Consider the following 17,878-nt stretch of genomic DNA (forward strand, 5'->3'; position numbering starts at 1 on the left):
AGATAATAGGCTAGTAACTTTTGTTGAGAACATTGTGCATGTCTGTTGTGAGTTGTCTTCACTGTTATCTGGAAGGGAAATTGCAGAGCAAACTTAGGTGGAGCAATAATGATTCTGTCCTAGGGGAGAGTCTTCGGAGGGTGCTATAGAACCTGATATATTCTATTTTCTCTTTCCTTTTGCGTAGGTGCGAGAATTGCTGTGTGGCTGGCTGTGGGGGAAAAGGGAAAGATGTCATAACTTGATTATAACTTCCCTTCAGAAAGACTGTGAGCATCTGCTGACCACTATGACATCCACACAGCTACTGTGGAGGGCCTAAACTTGAGGGACTTGCTGTGCACAAGGACTGGAGCGATGGTGGGTGTTGACAGAACCTGTGGTAAACTCTACCAAATGTGATTATTATTATTTTTTACATCTATTTCACACATGAACAAGGTGTCTTAGTGTTCCCTGAGGTTGCCAGGATGGGAGATCCCCTCATCTAAACCTTTGTCCCTGATTGCTCCTCAGCTTCATGTTGATTACCGAATAGATGCAAAATGATTGTTCAGGATACCTGCCTACCTGAACAAATCCAACACCGAAAAGCACATTCAATCATCATATGAATAAAGCGATGCATTCAAATTCAAGCTAGTCCCCATTTTCCTTTTCAGATCGATTATCCACAATTTTGGGGCTTCAATCTTTTGGCTGCACTTGCTGCTTTAGACAGAGAGTAGTCTGCACAAGAAGAGGTCACGAGTCACACACTCATACTTGGTCATGCCAAAGCAAATGGATTTTTATTTACATGTTCAAGTTTGTACAACATATCACTCACTGTAGGACCAGTACATGAGCAAAGAAAATAACATCAGTGATCTTAGTGCGAGGTGACTACATCTCACTATATCTTGTGTCTAAAGACTGTTCAAGTCCTAGGGATAAACTGAATATCTGCTCTTCTCAGAGTTACAGACAACTGTTACGAGTTGAGGACTAACCCAAGTACATACAGTAGCTATGACAACATCATTTAAGTGTGCTATACATTTCCAGGTCACACATATAATCTCTAGATTTATATATATATATATATATATATATATTGCTCTTTTTCATCATAAAACTGTATAAAAGACAGCCTTTTTCTTCAATAAGTTTGATGAGTGGCACATAAATACAAATAGTAACTAGATTCTGTACAACATTTACAATGTAGGAAAAAAAGATGCTACAATGTGTTAGAAAGCTCACTCACATCGATAGACAAAATTAAAGTGGCCAGAAAAACCAGATGCGTGTGTGTGTCAGACATCTATTGTACAAAGGCACAAACCAAGGAAACCATTAACACATGCAAAGAAAGAAACAATACAAAATAGTTCATCATAACTAGTTTTGCTTCATTGCACAAATGGTTGTGTGTGGGACAAAACAGTGTTCTATTCGCCTATTCGCTGCTTCTTAGCTATAGCGACACAATCATAGATCATATGCTGTGATGCACCTGAAGTCGTGGCTAGCTATGTGAAATCGACAAGACAATGTATGAAGTGATGTACATTCATGACCTTTACAAAGGAGCTCTATACCCTTGACGATGACCTTTAACCCTAACCACTATACTCTACATCTCGTGGTTTTTGTCATAGCTATTATCCATTTCATGGAGTTTGTTACAGACAGGTTTGTGTCTCTTACGGAGTCACAGACAAAGTAGGAGATGACAGGAATTTCAGTGGAAACTCCTAATGTAGCAGTCTTAATTATTTGAAGTGTCTTCCTTTGTGTCTGAAATGCTCTTTAAACATGACAACATCTCTCGACCGAGTGTGTTGTGAGGGAAGGAAGCGGCCCGACTGTGAACAGACTCGGCCTTGATCTGCTCTGTCGAAGATATGAAATCCAAAATATTGACAATGAGTATGCAAAAACATAGAGCTCCACAAAAAATCCATTATAGCAGATTTGTATGAAAAATAAACATTTATCTATACACACACGTTCTTAACAGGTTCTAATGCCGTCCTCAAAATAAATAACGTTTTTTGTCTCCAATTTCTTATCCCCTCATCAGCATTATATTCCAAGTTCACCTTGACCAGTTTTTATGCTGTAACTGTACACGGCCAGGAGTGCAAGGCGGTTCTGGTGTTCACTACACTCACAAGGAAGCAGGCTTCAATCAACTTTTAGTCAAGTCATTATAAACAAGTCACGTGACCTGCCTTAACCGTTCCCAACAGGTCACTGTGCATCACGAGCACAACAAAACACATTTTTCTCCGCATCCAGAGAAAAGCTGGGGTAGTGAAATCAAATTATATAAGAGAGTAGGTATGGGGGTGTGTCTCAGTTTTACCCTCCTTTCCTGATGATCATTCCTTTACCTGCAGTGACCTGACAAGGGCAGAGGACATACCCAAACAAGCACGCTTCCTAGCTTCGAACCCGACCATTTTACCAAATCAGAAAGAAAGGACAGTCAACGAGGAGAGGAGACGAGGAGAGGAGACGAGGAAGCCGCGCCATAGTGTTCGCACACACCCATGGTCCCTGCCACAATGTCACTGAGCCCTGATCTTTCCTAACGATGGTCCCATAAACATGTTGAGTCACCGTGGTCTCCGGCTTTGGCCTATCCGCATGGTATCTGTGCACGTGTGTATTTAGCATTCAGAAACCAACGTCCTACATCAACCCCCACATGGTTACCTGCTCCAGGTCCTCACAAAGCCAAACCCATCCCAGAAATATGGACGATACCATCAAGCAACGTGACCAACTCGAAACGGCTTTTCTGAACTTGGGCCGGGACAAAACTGTTTCCATAACATGACACCTCACCATCAGAACACCATGTAAACCCGAGGTGGAAATCCACATTAACCCTCATGTTTGTGTTTGTAATCTCAATCGTCTCTAGTCACAAAGAGGAATTTGAAACCCCCGTATTAACCATGTCTGTAAATGGTAGGCTGCCCAATCACACACTTGTCTTCAATAGTCACATTTTGTGGGAACAAAGAATAATATAATATAATACATTATTGGACAATAATACTGACTTTAGCCAACCCAGAGGTAGTGTGTAGTCTACATAACTTCAAATGAACATTTTGTCTTTTTTTTGTGTGTCAACTTCCAACGCATTATCCTGCCATCATACATCTCAGTGGTAATGTATAATGTTTTCCATCATATGATAACAAATAGGTTAAACAGATAAAGGGGCTTTTACTGTGAACAGTGATTGACAGATTGATCAACAAATTAAATTTGTGAACTGTAAACACTGTCCCACTGTCTGTTTTGTGTTGGAACTGCGATTGCAGTTCCCCAACCCGGCCCGTGGGGCCACTGTGGGTCCAGTGTGGATCGTGGTGTGTTGTGGATTCTGTGTTTTAAACGCATTAAGATGTGTTTGAGTGTGTGCGGTGTGTGTTTGTGTCTAACTCTTAATCTCCAGGATGGAGGGGTTGTGATCCAGGATGGCTAGTATGATCTTGTCCATGTACTGCCTCAGACGGTAGTTGATCTCCTCCTGCTCTTTAAGAGCATCCACCAGCTGAAGAGAGACAGAGAGAGGCAGAGAGAGGCAGAGAGAGAAGGAGAGAGAAGGAGGAAGAGAGAGGGTGAGAGAGAGGAGGAAGAGAGAGGGTGAGAGAGAGAAGGAAGAAGAGAGAGGGTGAGCGAGAGTGGCAGAGAGAGAAGGAGAAAGAGAGAGGGTGAGAGAGAGAAGGAGGAAGAGAGAGGGTGAGAGAGAGAAGGAGGAAGAGAGAGGGTGAGAGAGAGAAGGAGGAAGAGAGAGGGTGAGAGAGAGAAGGAGGAAGAGAGAGGGTGAGAGAGAGTGGCAGAGAGAGAAGGAGAAAGAGAGAGGGTGAGAAGGAAGAAGAGAGAGGGTGAGCGAGAGTGGCAGAGAGAGAAGGAGAAAGAGAGAGGGTGAGAGAGAGAAGGAGGAAGAGAGAGGGTGAGAGAGAGTGGCAGAGAGAGAAGGAGAAAGAGAGAGGGTGAGAGAGAAGGAGGAAGAGAGAGGGTGAGAGAGAGAAACGAGAGAGATTGCGGGAGGAAAGGAGAGAGAACAAGCAGAGAAGAGAGAGTTTGCATCCATCTTCATCGACCGGACTATTTGTAACACAAGTGTCTCAACGCTGGGGATGGGGCGGGGGGGGGGGGGGGGGCAATTCTCAGTGGAACACAGCATCTGATCTAAGACACTACTATTGCCCCCTGGGGGGAGGGAGGGAGGGAGAGGGGGTGGGTCGTACTCACCTCATCCCGCGAGGCGTTGTCGATCTCGGCGGCCAGCGACTGGGCCTTGGTGTGGCAGGCAAACAGGTTCTTGGCCTCGTACACACTCAGGCTGAGGATCTGGGCGTTCAGGTCGTCGTTTTGGTCCCTCAACTTGTGGTTCTCCTGGAGGGAGGGAGGGAGGGAGGGAGGGAGGGAGGGAGGGGAAAAGGATGGAAAGAAAAAAAAGGGTGTGAGAGTCAGATCCAGTGACTGGTGAGGTGACTGGCCTCACCGTCTACAAGTTCCCTTGCGGGTGGCCCTAAAGCAGAAACGCTACACCACGCAGCACTACACTCAAGGAAAACACTCCTCCCTCCTGCGCGACGTCGCGCTACGCCACGCCAAGTTAGGAGAGCCCTGTGCACCTGTTTGAGCCTCTTGGCCTCGTGCTCCAGCTCGATCTCCCGGGTCTTGGCGTTGTACTCGGACAGGCCGCGCCCCTGGCCAGGGTGCTCCGTCTCCAGCTTGAAGAGCTGCAGGTGCTCCAGCTCTCGACGCAGGTCCTCTATCAACTACAGGGGGAGATGGGGGGGAGGTAGAGGGGAAAAGAGAGGGAAGGGGGAGATGGAAGGGGGGAGAGGGAGAGGGGAAAAGAGAGGGAAGGGGGGAGAGGGAGAGGGGAAAAGAGAGGGAAGGAGAGATGGAAGGGGGGGAGAGGGAGAGGGGAAAAGAGAGGGAAGGGGGGAAGGGAGAGACAGACGGGGGGAGGGAGGTTGAGTGATACATTTGTATAGTTTACCGTACTGTGTGTCTGCTTGTATCTGAGAGCGGAGGTGCACATCTGTACACAGTGTTTTGAGCGCCATCTAATGGGCAGTTTGTGCGTCTCCCGTCCGTACCTCCTGCATGGCCTCCCTCTCCTTCTGGAACTCGTGTCGGTTCTGCCACAGCTTGCCCATCATCTTCCTGTAGAGGTCCATCTCATCCTTCAGACGCAGGCTGGTGTCCTCCAGCTTGTCCGTCATCCGCTGCTTCTCCTGGGGGCGGAGGCATCCACACGGGCTCAGTCCTCTCTCACACACACACACACACACACAGCGACGCACACGCACACAGCTCCCACACAAGCATGCACGCACACACCTCACACACACACACCTCACGCACGCATGCACTTGGATGCACACGCACACACATCACATGCACGCACACCTGCATGCACCCACGCGTGCTGTCCAGACATGCAGGGTGTTGAGTACAGCTGAACGCACCTGGTCTAGTTTCTCGGTCTGGGACTTCAGCCGACACATGCTCATCTTCGTCTCCCCGTTCTCCTCCTCCAGCTGCTGAACCCTGTTGCACAACAACGGCAGGTAGTACGTCAGGGAGGTGTGTGTGTGTGTGTGTGGTTCCGTCTGTGTGTATCAGCATGTGTGGGGTCCCGTCTTTCTGCATCAGTGTGTGTGTGTGTGGTTCATTCTAAGTGTATTAGTGTGTATGTGTGTATATGCAGCCAGGTTGTGTGTGTGCGTGTGTGTGTGTGTGTGTGTGTGTGTGTGTGTGTAGCCAGGTTGTGTGTGTGTGTGTGTACCTGTTACAAAGCAGCTCTATCTCCGTGTTCCTGTCTCGCTCCATCTTGCTGAAGGCCTCTCTGTGTCTCCTCAGCTCCTCCTCCAGAGTCTGCTCCGCCCGCGTCTCCTGGTCCTTGATCTGCTCCTCCAGCTCATGGACCCTGACACACACACACACACACACACGCGCACGGTCAAACTCAATTGTATTGTCTAAGATTGTTTTGTATAATGTTATTTCCTTCAAGCTTGCTTGTGTGTGTGTGTGTGTTACCTGTGAACCAGCTGGGTGTTCTCATGTTTGAGTTTAGACTTGAGGTCACCGTTGGCTAGGGTGTCGTTCTCCAGCTCAGTCACTTTCTTCTCCAGGTAGCTCACCTGAGGGTGAGAGCAGGGTGGGACTGTTAGACACCACACACACACACACACACACAATAACACACACACACAATAACACAGACACACATCTCCATATGGGCCCAATTCATTTCTGAGTGTCGGACAGTACGGGGTGTGTGTGTGTGTGTGTGTGTGTGTGCACCCCAGTCCCCGTATGCATGTGTGTGCCTGTGAGAGAGTAGGACTGAATAACGGACGTCCGTGTGCGTGTTTGAGACGGCATGTGCTCAGCTCGAGGTGTCAATCTGTGTACTGTAACGCGCGTGTGTGTGTACCTTCTCAGTGATGTCCACGTCGCAGGAGTCGATGCTGTCTCTAAACAGGTCCTCAGTGCTGCCCTGGCTGGAGCTGAAAGCACTGTGGTTGTGCTGGAACAGCTGACTAGAGAGGAGAAGGAGGAGGAAGAGGAGGAGGAGGGGAGAAGAAGCAAGAGACGGATGGAGGATAATTAGTTGGTAAAGAGGGACAGAGTGGAGAAAGAAGGGTGGAGGGGGGGGGGGGAGGGGAGGAGGAAAGAAAATAAGGTGACGAGGAAAAGGGTGTGGAAGAGAGGGAACAGGACAGAACGAAAAAGGAAGTCCCTTAGCAGACACACAGCAAAACCACCAAGCTAGGAGCTCGATGCTCACAGACCAAACTGAAAGGACCTACCGTCCAAAGGCCGTGCTGGAGATCTTTCTGTTGGGGCTGAAAAGAAAGAGCAAATACCAGCATGAACATTAACGAAACATCTGATATCCATTTGTCACCTTTTCATGTCTTCACTGGCTGCTTCTGAATGAGGACATTTTCCTCATCACCTCCTTTGACCAGGAACAACTCTGGGTCCTAAAGTACACTGGGTTAAGTATTCAGGGTAGCAGGGCTTGATTTAAGGACAAGCTAGTCTTGGTCAGGGTAAGGTGTGTGTGTGTGTGTGTGTGTGTGTGTGTGTGTGTGTGTGCGCGCTACAGGAAAGGAGATCAGGGTCAGACTCAGGGTATATTGGTTGCATGGAAGGATTATCCAGGTAATCAGAAAGAGAAGAGGAGGGAGAGGAGGAGGAGGAGGAGGAGGGAGAGGAGGAGTAGGGGGAGGTTGGGGAGGAAGAGGAGGGAGAGGGAGAGGGAGGAGAGGAGGAGGAGGAGGAGGAGGGAGAGGAGGGGGAAGGAGAGGAGGAGTAGGGGGAGGTGGGGGAGGAGGAGGAGGGAGGTGGCAGGAAGATCTGTGTTATTAATAGAACACCTGTCCTGTCCTTGACTCCAATTATAGTGGCAGGCCTGTTAGCATGACCTGGTTTTACATAACACACACACTTAAACCCCTTACAGAGAGAGAGAGAGTCCATGTTAGTCCGCTAACATGGACTGAAACCTGCCAACCAGTGGACCCAGGTGTCTCACATGTCCTCTCTATGAGTCCACGAGTCCTGACTGTCCCACCAAGGACAAGGACTTCCTGGTGGTGTGTACACTGTATATACACTGTAAAGACAACTTTTATTCTGAATAAATAAAGCAGCAGACTGTGTCTAGACGGCCATTTGTGTAAACAACCTCAAGGTTCTGTCTGGAAACACGTTTGAGAGGGTTCTTCTGCTGTTATACATGGTTACATGAGGTACCTAAAAGGAAAATGATTTTCAGCAGCGCATACGTTATCTCTGGCCTTAAAAAATACGATATTTCTAATATTTTCTCTAGTGACTCTACTATTCTCATAGAGCGCCCCATTTTCAGAGTGTACTGTCGTGCTATCCTTAAAATTACTCATATACACACATTAAAACACACATCGACTTTCCCTAGCCCCCCCCCCCCCTACCAAACTGGGATACAGTTGCTATGGTAACCAGCAGGCTCTTCCCTTGATAAGGGTTCTGGGACTGGTACTTGAGGGGAGGAGAGAGGATTTTATGGAAAAATAAATCCTATATTAACAAAGTGTGTGTGTGTGTGTTTTCTAAAGGCCCGAGGATATCATAGCTAGCTTCCATCAGAGCAGTGTGTCCTAATCTTGTCTTGATATGACAAGGTATCGTCGAACATAAGAACGGGCTTAACTAGGAGTCCATGTCTGCTGAATGATATGCTGAATTTCCTCTCCCTCTTCTCTCTGGCTGGCTGGCTTTGAAGTGTGTGTGTGTGTGTGTGTGAGTAGGATTGGGAAAGCGAGCAAGAACGAATAAAATACGAAGCATGCGCTTGAGTAAGCGTGAACGTGCGAGCTCAAGTGAATCTTGTGTGTGTGTCTGCATGTGTGTGTGCGCGTGTGTGTGTCTGAAGGTGTGTGTGTGGGTCTGCATGTGTGTGTGTCTGCATGTGTGTGTGTGCGGGTGTCTACTTGTGTGTGTGCGTGTGTCTGCGTGTGTGTGTGCGTGTGTGTGTGAGCGCATGTGTGTCTGCATATGCGTGTGAGTGTGTGTATGTTACCTGTTGGCTTTCAGGTTCTTGAGCCTGGCCTCCAGGTCGTTGAGCAAGTTCACCTTCTTGCAGCACTGGGAGCAGTAGATGTCCAACAGCTCAGTGTTGTACAGGTGACGCATCTTCTGAGGGGTCTGGCCCGCACTGAACACACACACACACATTACGAAACATCTCTGAAAATGAACACCTATTTGTACCTCCACACATCATTTTTATATAATTAACTGTGTGTGTGTGTGCCTGTGTGACCAACCTGGAAGGCAGGGAGGAGCCCAGATCCGAGAAGCCGTTGGTGCGCGCGTCATCGTCGGGGCAGGGGCTGCTGGGAGTGAAGTCCACGTCCTCCCCCTCGCCGTAGTCCTCAAACTGCTCCTCCCCCGAGATGACGGACGCAGAGGCTGAGCCAATCAGCTGGCCCGGACTACACCCAATCAGACGACAGAGACGGAGTCAGAGGCAGAGCTTCGGCGAATCACTAATAAGTCAAACCCACCCAGTAGTGGTTCTCAACCCTGGTCCTCAGGGAAACCCCTTTCCCTGCATGTTCTAGATGTTTCCCTCTTCCAACACCCCTGACTCAAATGAATGGCTCATTAACAGGCTTCTGCCGAGTCTGATAACGACCCATTCATTTGAATCAGGTGTGTTGGAAGACATCTAGAACACGCAGGGCAGGGGGGCTTCAGTGTACCAGGGCTGAGAACCACTATCCTAACCAGAGAGTGTCACTGGGCGTCCCCGGTTACCTGTCGCCACGGCCGCCGTCCGAGGAGTCCGACCCCGTCCCGTTCTCCGCGGCGCTGTCCATGTCGCACTCCGCATCTCTGCCGCTCGCCCGGAACACGGAGCAGTCTGGGTAGGGTCTTGTGCACATGATGACGGGAGGAGGGCCCAGTCTGGCTTCACCATGCTGCGCACACACACACACGTCAAGTCCACCATTTATGATCACTACTGACCATCATTCAACTGAACTCCAACCAGCATTCAACCAAAACGTGAGCTTGTTCCCAAGGAGAGAGACATTGACCTCCACACACAGCATTTTGGATCTTCCACTTCTCACAATATTTTGTATAAATTGGTGTACAGGTAGTCCACTGCTGTGAGACACAAACATCTATGCTGAGCAGAGTAAATGAGCTTCAGCTGTATCATTTATTGTGTGTAAAACAGGCATTTCGGGTGGGGTAGTGTGTTTGACAGAAGGGGGAGTACAGTTGCCAGGTATATTTGGACAAATTCTAGACATTTCCCTTTTGTAATATAGACATCTTCTTACCAATTTAGTCTCTCCCTTCCTTTCTCTCACATGGTTTCCCTCCCCTTCTCCTGCCTCATCTCTCTCCCGGTTTCCCCCCCTCTCCCTTCTTCCCTCTCCCTCTCCCTCTATCTTCCTCTCCCCCCCTCCCTCTCTCTCCCATTTTCCTCCCTCAGAAGGATATTTATAGCAGCTTCATTAAATCTCTGATTTAACGTCTGCAGTTACTCTTCTTCACGGCTGTCTGAAGGGCTAACAACGCCATTACACCCTCACACACACACCCTCTTTATGGGTACAAAACCCATGCATATGTTTGGGACTGATGATGTGATGAGTGTGAGGTTACTGTAAACTGGCCTCTCCCACTCCCTGGGGTACAGTTAGATCATCCTAACACACACACACACAAACAGACATTCCACTAAAATCCTGGCTCTCTACTGCTTTCCACTCGAAATCCTCTCACAACTTTAGAGGAAGTGTCTTAACGCGCCTGGTGATTGGACACGGAGCGTGTGTGTTAGTGTGCAGTGTGCGGTGTGGGGTGTGTGTGTTGGGACGAATGCGGTGGTGTGCAGAGAAAAGCCTAGGCTGAAGACGATGCTGGTCACGTCCGCATGCCACACAGCTGTCTGGGTAGTTCTCCCTCTCTCTCTCTCTCATCTTCTCTCGTCCTCGCATGTTATCCATCCCATAATTTTTCTCCCTCATATTTCTGCCCCGGTTACTTTTTCCTCCTGGCAGAGATGGAGGAAGGCTGTGAGGGATAACGTGGTAAGATTGTCTCTCGCTCATGTTTTCTGTCTTTATCACAATCCCCTATTTATTTATTTTTACTTCCTAGAGTAAAAATCCCGTCGTCATCCATCTCTCTCTCCTTCTCCTCCTCAATTGTTCTCTCTCCCCGGGTCGAAGAGCTGACTATTAGATATTCATATCCAGACGTACACCACCTCTCAGCCTTATTCACACCTCGATGAGCTGAGAGGTGGGAGGAGAGAGAGAGAGGGGGGAGGAGAGGGTGTTAGCGAGGAGAGAGAGGGAGGAGAAGGTGTTTGGTAGGAGAGATAGAAAGGGAGGAGGGGGGAGAGGATGGTGTGCTGCATTATCTTTATTAGTCAGTCACACAGAGAGCCATCCCTGCAGCCACCACAGAGGACACACACACACACACACAACCCCCCAAGGGAGGAAGGGTGCAGCCCCATAAACACACACAAGCACACACAGTCCACTGCAATGCTGTCCTGTCCTTCAACCCCACCAAAGAGGTAGATGTCGTGTATACTGTAGTGTGTTCTAGAAACACTGTTGTGTTTATGTAGGGGAGGTAACTGTGTGGACATATCAGACTAGGGGTGAAGGTACAGGGGAGGGGAGACTCAGGAGGGATGTGGCCTGACCTAGATATGTCTGCTACCCCTGTACTGTGTGTGTGTGTGTGTGCGTGTGTAACCTAAATAATATATACACATGCCTAGACTCACCAGACAGACACACACACAGTGGAAAGTTTGTTGGCAGTATTTGTTGATTTCATATCCAGGATAAATTAAGAAACACTTTCCAAAAACACCTGTTAAACACAATTTAAAACCACAGTGTGTGTGTGTGTGTATGGTCTCCTGTCTTTGTTTCAGGGTGGGGGTGTAACATCCTGATTCAAGAAACGACTCAACGCTTTCACTCCCCGTCATAAATTATAGAAGTGTTTTAGTCTGGGCGATGGTGAGAGGGAGAGAGGGATGGGAGAGCGAGCACGCAAGGAGGACAACAAAGGACTCTGGGTGGAGTCGGGTGTGTGTGTGTCAGTGATCACTGGATCAAAATGTCACCAGTGCTGGTATGAACATCTCTGCTCTCAGGCACAACACACACACACACACACATCTCTCTCTTGATCGTGTCAGATGCTGATGTAGCATGACACCGCAGGTTGACCCTCCCCCCCACAATCACATAGGCCAACGTTCAATCGCAAAAAAGGAAAGTGAGAAATGAGAAGAGGGGAGGAGGTGATAGACACAGAGAGAGGGGGGGGGGGTTGGGGGGAGGGGGGGGGGGAGGAGGGGGGGAGAGAAAGGGAGATGGGAGGGGGTGAGAGAGGGAGAGAGAAAGCGAGATGGGAGGGGTGAGAGAGGGAGAGAGAAAGCGAGATGGGAGGGGTGAGAGGGAGAGACAGAGAAGGAATGCTAATGGACTCCTTGTCCTGCTTGACCTTTGATATAATGTTGTAACACATCAAATACACGCACACACACACACGCATGGTGCTCACCACAGGTGGCCGTCAAACTCCGTCAGCCCAATCCTTTTCCAGAGCCTGAGCGTGCACACACACACACACACTTTTCAGCCCCCTGTTAGCTATATTCAAACAAGACCCCTCAAGCTGCAACCCATATACCCCCCCCCCCCCCAACACACACACACACATTACTTAGCATGTGAATGAAGTAACCTCTTTAGCTTCAAATGGATTAGTGCCTGTCAGGCCGGTTGTAGCAAGAGGCTAATGGAGTTAGTGTGTTCTAGTCCAGGTGAGGAACACTGTGAATGGGACAGGCCAGACACACACACACACACAAACACGACACTGTGAAGACACATACACATTATACTGTATACACACACACACACACACTACCTTATACACATATCACACTGAGTACTGTACACACACATACTGACATAGTATACTCTGCACACACACCACACATTCGAAAATCCAGACTAGGGTGAATGGATAAGTACCATTAGTGTACAGAACAGTATAGTACTACATTTACATTCATTCATTCATTCAGTCATTTAGCAGATGCTCTTATCCAGAGCGCCTTACAGTAAGTACAGGGACATTCCCCCGAGGCAAGTAGGGTGAAGTACCTTGCCCAAGGACCCAACGTCAATTTGCACGGCCGGGAATCGAACTGGCAACCTTCAGATTACTAGCCCGATTCCCTAACCGCTCAGCCACCTGACATCAGGTTATACTGTACTGTATAGTACAGTATAACACAGCAGAGTCAGAGGGATGTGTATCCGTGGTTACGTTCCCCGCCCTGGGCGACAGTACAGACTGTGATGCTGCTGCTGAGAATGGAAAGTTCTCCATCAACCTCCCCAAGGGCCTGGGCACATAGGGAGCAGACACACACACACACACACACACACACACACACTGTACGAAAGAACATGTAATCAGTAAATGTGCATGCACTTACATGCACAAACCCACACACATAGCAGACAAAAAATAAAACGAGGGGGAAAAAGGAGAGAACTCCGCGTGAAACGAAGGATAGAGTGATGTGCTAAGGTGTGCGTGTGTGTGCGTGTGTGAACACACACCTTAACTCATCGCGGAGACGAGTAAGATCTTTGCAGTAGAGTTGGAACAATGGTTGTGGCTTGACTGCTGCAGCGTTCTGTCTGCTCGCATGCAGACCACGCGCGCACACACGCACACACACTATGTCCATTTCCAACTAATTCACACACACACACACACACAGACACATGCTCACTCACACAATCACTGTCTACCTATGTCCATTTCCAACTTGTTCACACACACACACACACACACCTTACCGTGCAGGTTAGTGTAGGGACACTGTCTCCTCCAGCCCTCCAGAAAGAACCCTCCAAGTCTGAGTTCACCGTCACCGACATCTAACCAGCCGACACAGCCTTACATTCACACACACACACGCGCGCGCGCTGTAGTCCCGACGGGGGTAATCCACAAACCCGAGTGCAGGCACACGCCTTAAAAACGTCCTCAACACACAGGTGTTCAGTCCCAGCACTGGAGGCTCCCCCACACACAAACAGGGAAGTAGAACCAAAAGCCCACAAGCAGTTGTGTGCAGTTCAACTCCACTGAGGTCCTTTTAGTAAAATCCAAAGAGCTGAAGCTGAAATGTTCCCGATGGCATGACACACACACACAGGCTCTCACGCACGCAGACGTTACCAACACACACACACACACGCCCTCGCTGCAGCCCACCCGTTCAAATTTGAACACACACCGCAATTGGGCTACGGCAACTGTTGCCGGGGTAAGGCCACACCCCCTGATGGATACACCAACCTCTTTCCACTCTCGCTCCCTCGTTCTTTCTCTCTCCTGGTTGTTGCTAAGCAACTGTTCAGCTAGGCCAGCCCCCAGTGGTGACATCAGCGAGAATGCAAGGCATTGCAACATCCGTTAATCTCTCTCTCTTTCTCTCCCTTTATCTGTGCCTCTGTCTCCCCCTGTCTCTCTCACATACACACACGCTCCCTCCATCTCTCCCTTCAGCATTTCAGACTGTCCCTATTGAGTCACAGTTCTGTGTGTGTGTGCAAAAGTAGCCACAAGACAAAGAGAGAGAGAGAGAGATCAGGAAGAGAGAGAGCGACAAAATATCCGTTCGTTCCGTGCCGTTAACCCTCACAGACAGACAGTCATTCCTGTGAAAGACAGTAATCTAATCACCCAGACACAGACAGACAGTCATTCCTTCCAACGGTCTAACGGCCGTCTGGGCTGATGAGACTTATGCCCGGTGGCCAGCCTGACCACAAACACGATTGGGGACTCCAGACTTGGGTCAAATACTATTTGCAAATACCTGAATGCCCTTGATTCGACTTACAAGCACGAAACCAATGCACCTCGATGTCTTATACTTTTCATGTCATACTGACCCGGGTGGATGTTAATAAACAGGGCTAAAAAAAGACCCATGTTAAACAGAGAATCTCTCTTTTGTACCATGATTTCAATGTTATAAGAAAATACTAGGAAAAGGTTTGTATCTTTGCTCATAACCAAGGGCATGGTACTGTACAGTATGACCTTTTCTACACAGAGACAAAGACAACACCGGCTTAGCTTCTGCCAGAGATAATCAACCATCAAACTTCCTGTCCAGCCAATGGCTGACTAATAAAACGCTGTTCCCATTCTGACTTCAGGAGGACAGAGGAGTGGATGCTATCGACTACAAATGAGGGGAAGGTGTCTATGACAGAGGGAGGGAGGGACAGAGGAGGGGGAAAGGATGGAAGGAAGGAAGGAAGGAAGGAAGAAAAGCGAGCGAGGGAAAGGGAGAGAGAAAGAGAGAAGTAGAGCAAGAGAGAGAGAGGGAGAGAAAGAGAGAGAGAGAAAGAAAGAAAGAAAGAGAGAGAAAGAGAGAGAGGGAGGCGGAATACTTTTTGGGGAGGGCTGGAGAGGAACTGGCAGTGGATAAATCGATCGAGGTTCAGCCTTCAGCTCTGCAGCACTTACACTCTGGGGGATTTATAACAACTGAACATGGAAACTTAGACACTTTGTGTTCAAATGGTGAATCGAAATCAAGCAGACACACACACACACACACGCTGTCGTTGTTGCTTTAGAGACAGGTTATGCTTCTCCAGAGCACGTGCAAGCTCGTTGGGCTCATCACCATGGGGTGAGGGGGGGGGGTACTACACACCCACTTTAAACCCCACATCAACAAACACGAACACATACACAAGTCGGCAGTCTCCAAGCAGGATGGAGACTTCAAAGGCTTCCGAACAAAAGAGAGATGGAGGGAGAGAGAGGGAGAGAGACAGAGAGAGAGGGAGAGAGGGGTGAAAAGGAGAGAGAGGGGGAGAAGGAGAGGAGGGGAGAGAGGGGGATAGATGGAGAGAGGAGGGGAGAGAGGGGAGAGGGAGGCAATGCCATGCATTTCAACCACTCCAATACCGACTGTGTCCAGTCAAGCGCTTGAGTCTGATTGGAGGACAACCTGTTTCAGGTACCAATAGGCAAGCTGTGTTAAGAGGCAGAATGGTTGACAAATGGGGTATATCATAGGTTCTAATACAGTTGTTGTTTAAATGTGTTTAAACAGCCCACACAAAGGCAAGACTCAAGAACATAGTGGAGGAATTGATTTGCCTGTCACCCTCACACACATACACAATATCCACCAGTAGGCTCACTAACGAGGTGATTTTACCCACACGCTACAAACTTCCCAGGCCATCAACAAAAGATCGGTCCGACAGTCGTGCAACGTTGCTACAGTTTGTTGTCTACATTCTAAAACTGTCCATTTCATCAAGAGTGCTCCGAGACAAAGACTCAAACGCCAACTATCTTGCCAAACACACATTTTTTTGTGACTGAGATTGAGGTTATGGAGATTCTCCTCCCACAGCAAGAGTGGGGAGTGGGGTAAAACTGGATCTTACTCACATCCACAGCAGGATTCTGAAGCACTGAAGAAGTGAACAAACGTTTTAACAAATCTGCCCCACCGACCACCTGTCTTCCTCTTTGGTTCGTCTGAGCGACGCGGGCGTTCAGTTGAAGGCGAGTTGGTGCGTCCTGTGGTGTTTCGGTGTAACTGCGACCGAATCAGTCCCTCTTGGGAATATAGATTTTACTTGCGCCACTGAGACTGTAGGAGAGACTCCAACGTGAAAACAATCCATGATTTAATGAAGGGACGTGAGTGCAGACAGGGACAAAAAGAAATCATTGGATAAATAAGAAAATCATTTGTAGTCACACATCATGCCTCAGAAACGAACACCCATGCCTGTCTCATATTGAAACACACACACAGTTCAGCTAGCCAGAGAGTGTGTGTCCTTAGTGCGGAACATCTTAAGCTGAAGACTGCACAATCCTCAAATCCCATTAACTCATTATGTGTTCTCTGTCTCTCTCTCTCCCACACACACACACACACACACACACACACACACACACACAACCTACGCAGGTGAGTCAGACTGGATCCATGAGCGGATGTTCAGACTCGATTAATTCACCAAAGGCTTAGTACAGTACAGGTAATGGACCTGATGCACACACTCATATCTGGAGTGTGTTCATGTGTGTGCAGCACCTGTAGACGTTGCTTCTGGTGCACGTGTGTCTGTGTGTGTGTGTGTGTGTGTGTGTGTGTGTGTGTGTGTGTGTGTGTGTGTGTGTGCGTGTTATAGTAGATGCAACTCAGTATGTGTGATGTGTATAGTGTATTTACTGTGTGTGTGTGTGTGTGTGTGTTTGTGTGTGTGTTTGTGTGTGAGGGACGTCAGCAGTGCTAGACAGAGGTTCCTACTCAGCACTCATCATCACACTGATGAGTGCTATGAGTCGTGGCAGTGAGAAAGGTCAACAGGAACCACCACATGACTACTGAAGTGTGTATGTGTGTGTGCGTCTGCTCACACAGTTCTCATCCAGAATTTCGTCGTTTGAACGACCATCCGCACAAACGCAATAAGGGTTCATAAAAGGTTACGCCAAGCCAGGATGAACACACCGCCTTCCTGAGTTAGCTAGCGGAGATTCCGATTCACGCGGCCTTCGCCAGCAAGGCTTCCTGTCGAGTGTGCGTCTTCAGGTAAAACGGCGCCCTCTGGTGAAACATCTAGAACACTGCAGGACTCTCCACCATGTTCAAGGCTCGTGCACGGTGGCATCACATTAAGTTTCATGAGCCCAGTAAAGGTTATGAGTGCGTGGAAGCTCGACAGACTCATCATCTCACAGGACCGGTAATGCTCTGCGTCAGTCCAGCTGAAATACTGACAGACCCCCTGCCTAAACCAATCACAGTCTGCTGACTAGGGAAATTATGTACCCACACAAACACACAAACGTAATAAATCTACACTTACACAAAACACAAGCAAATGTCTATAGACATGCAAATGTCAACAGTGCACACACACTGTCCATCACTCACAACACAGACACACACACACACACACACACACACGGTCTCCAGTGTACACACTCTCTGCTACAGTTGTAACTCAGTTCCTGTAATTCAGATAAACAGAAACAAGCGTCATAAAATATATCATATTCATTCACAGCCTTGATTGGTAACTCAAACTACTAAAACGTGAATCTTTTTACTGTGTCTTAGCTGAACAGCTAACCAGTCATGTATTACTAGAAAAAACTTTATTTAACTCGAATAGGAACTAAAGTATACGACTCCCATAGAGTGTGTGTATGAGAGAGA

General features: G+C 48.4%; 2 protein-coding genes across 2 annotated transcripts in view; one reads left to right on the forward strand and one right to left on the reverse strand.

Annotated features, from left to right (window-relative positions):
- Positions 1 to 762: 762 nt before the first annotated feature.
- LOC134015217 (rab11 family-interacting protein 4A-like) lies at positions 763 to 13,733 on the reverse strand. The gene is made up of 13 exons (XM_062454601.1): positions 13,458 to 13,733; positions 9,346 to 9,509; positions 8,853 to 9,020; positions 8,606 to 8,740; positions 6,846 to 6,881; positions 6,470 to 6,575; positions 6,070 to 6,173; positions 5,816 to 5,956; positions 5,496 to 5,577; positions 5,124 to 5,261; positions 4,650 to 4,796; positions 4,264 to 4,407; positions 763 to 3,559 (listed from the first exon to the last, which is right to left on the reverse strand). Exons 1-13 carry the CDS (start codon positions 13,536 to 13,538, stop codon positions 3,443 to 3,445), a joined length of 1,563 nt encoding a protein of 520 aa, XP_062310585.1. The 5' UTR covers positions 13,539 to 13,733; the 3' UTR covers positions 763 to 3,442.
- Positions 13,734 to 15,308: 1,575 nt separating this feature from the next.
- The window catches only part of farsa (phenylalanyl-tRNA synthetase subunit alpha), a 6,564-nt gene continuing 3,994 nt past the window's right edge, over positions 15,309 to 17,878 (forward strand). Inside the window, 1 exon segment of the mRNA XM_062483864.1 lies at positions 15,309 to 15,313. Coding sequence (XP_062339848.1) covers positions 15,309 to 15,313 — 5 coding nt within the window.

The sequence above is a fragment of the Osmerus eperlanus genome, chromosome 2 (assembly GCF_963692335.1).
Source record: "Osmerus eperlanus chromosome 2, fOsmEpe2.1, whole genome shotgun sequence".
NCBI lineage: Eukaryota > Metazoa > Chordata > Actinopteri > Osmeriformes > Osmeridae > Osmerus > Osmerus eperlanus.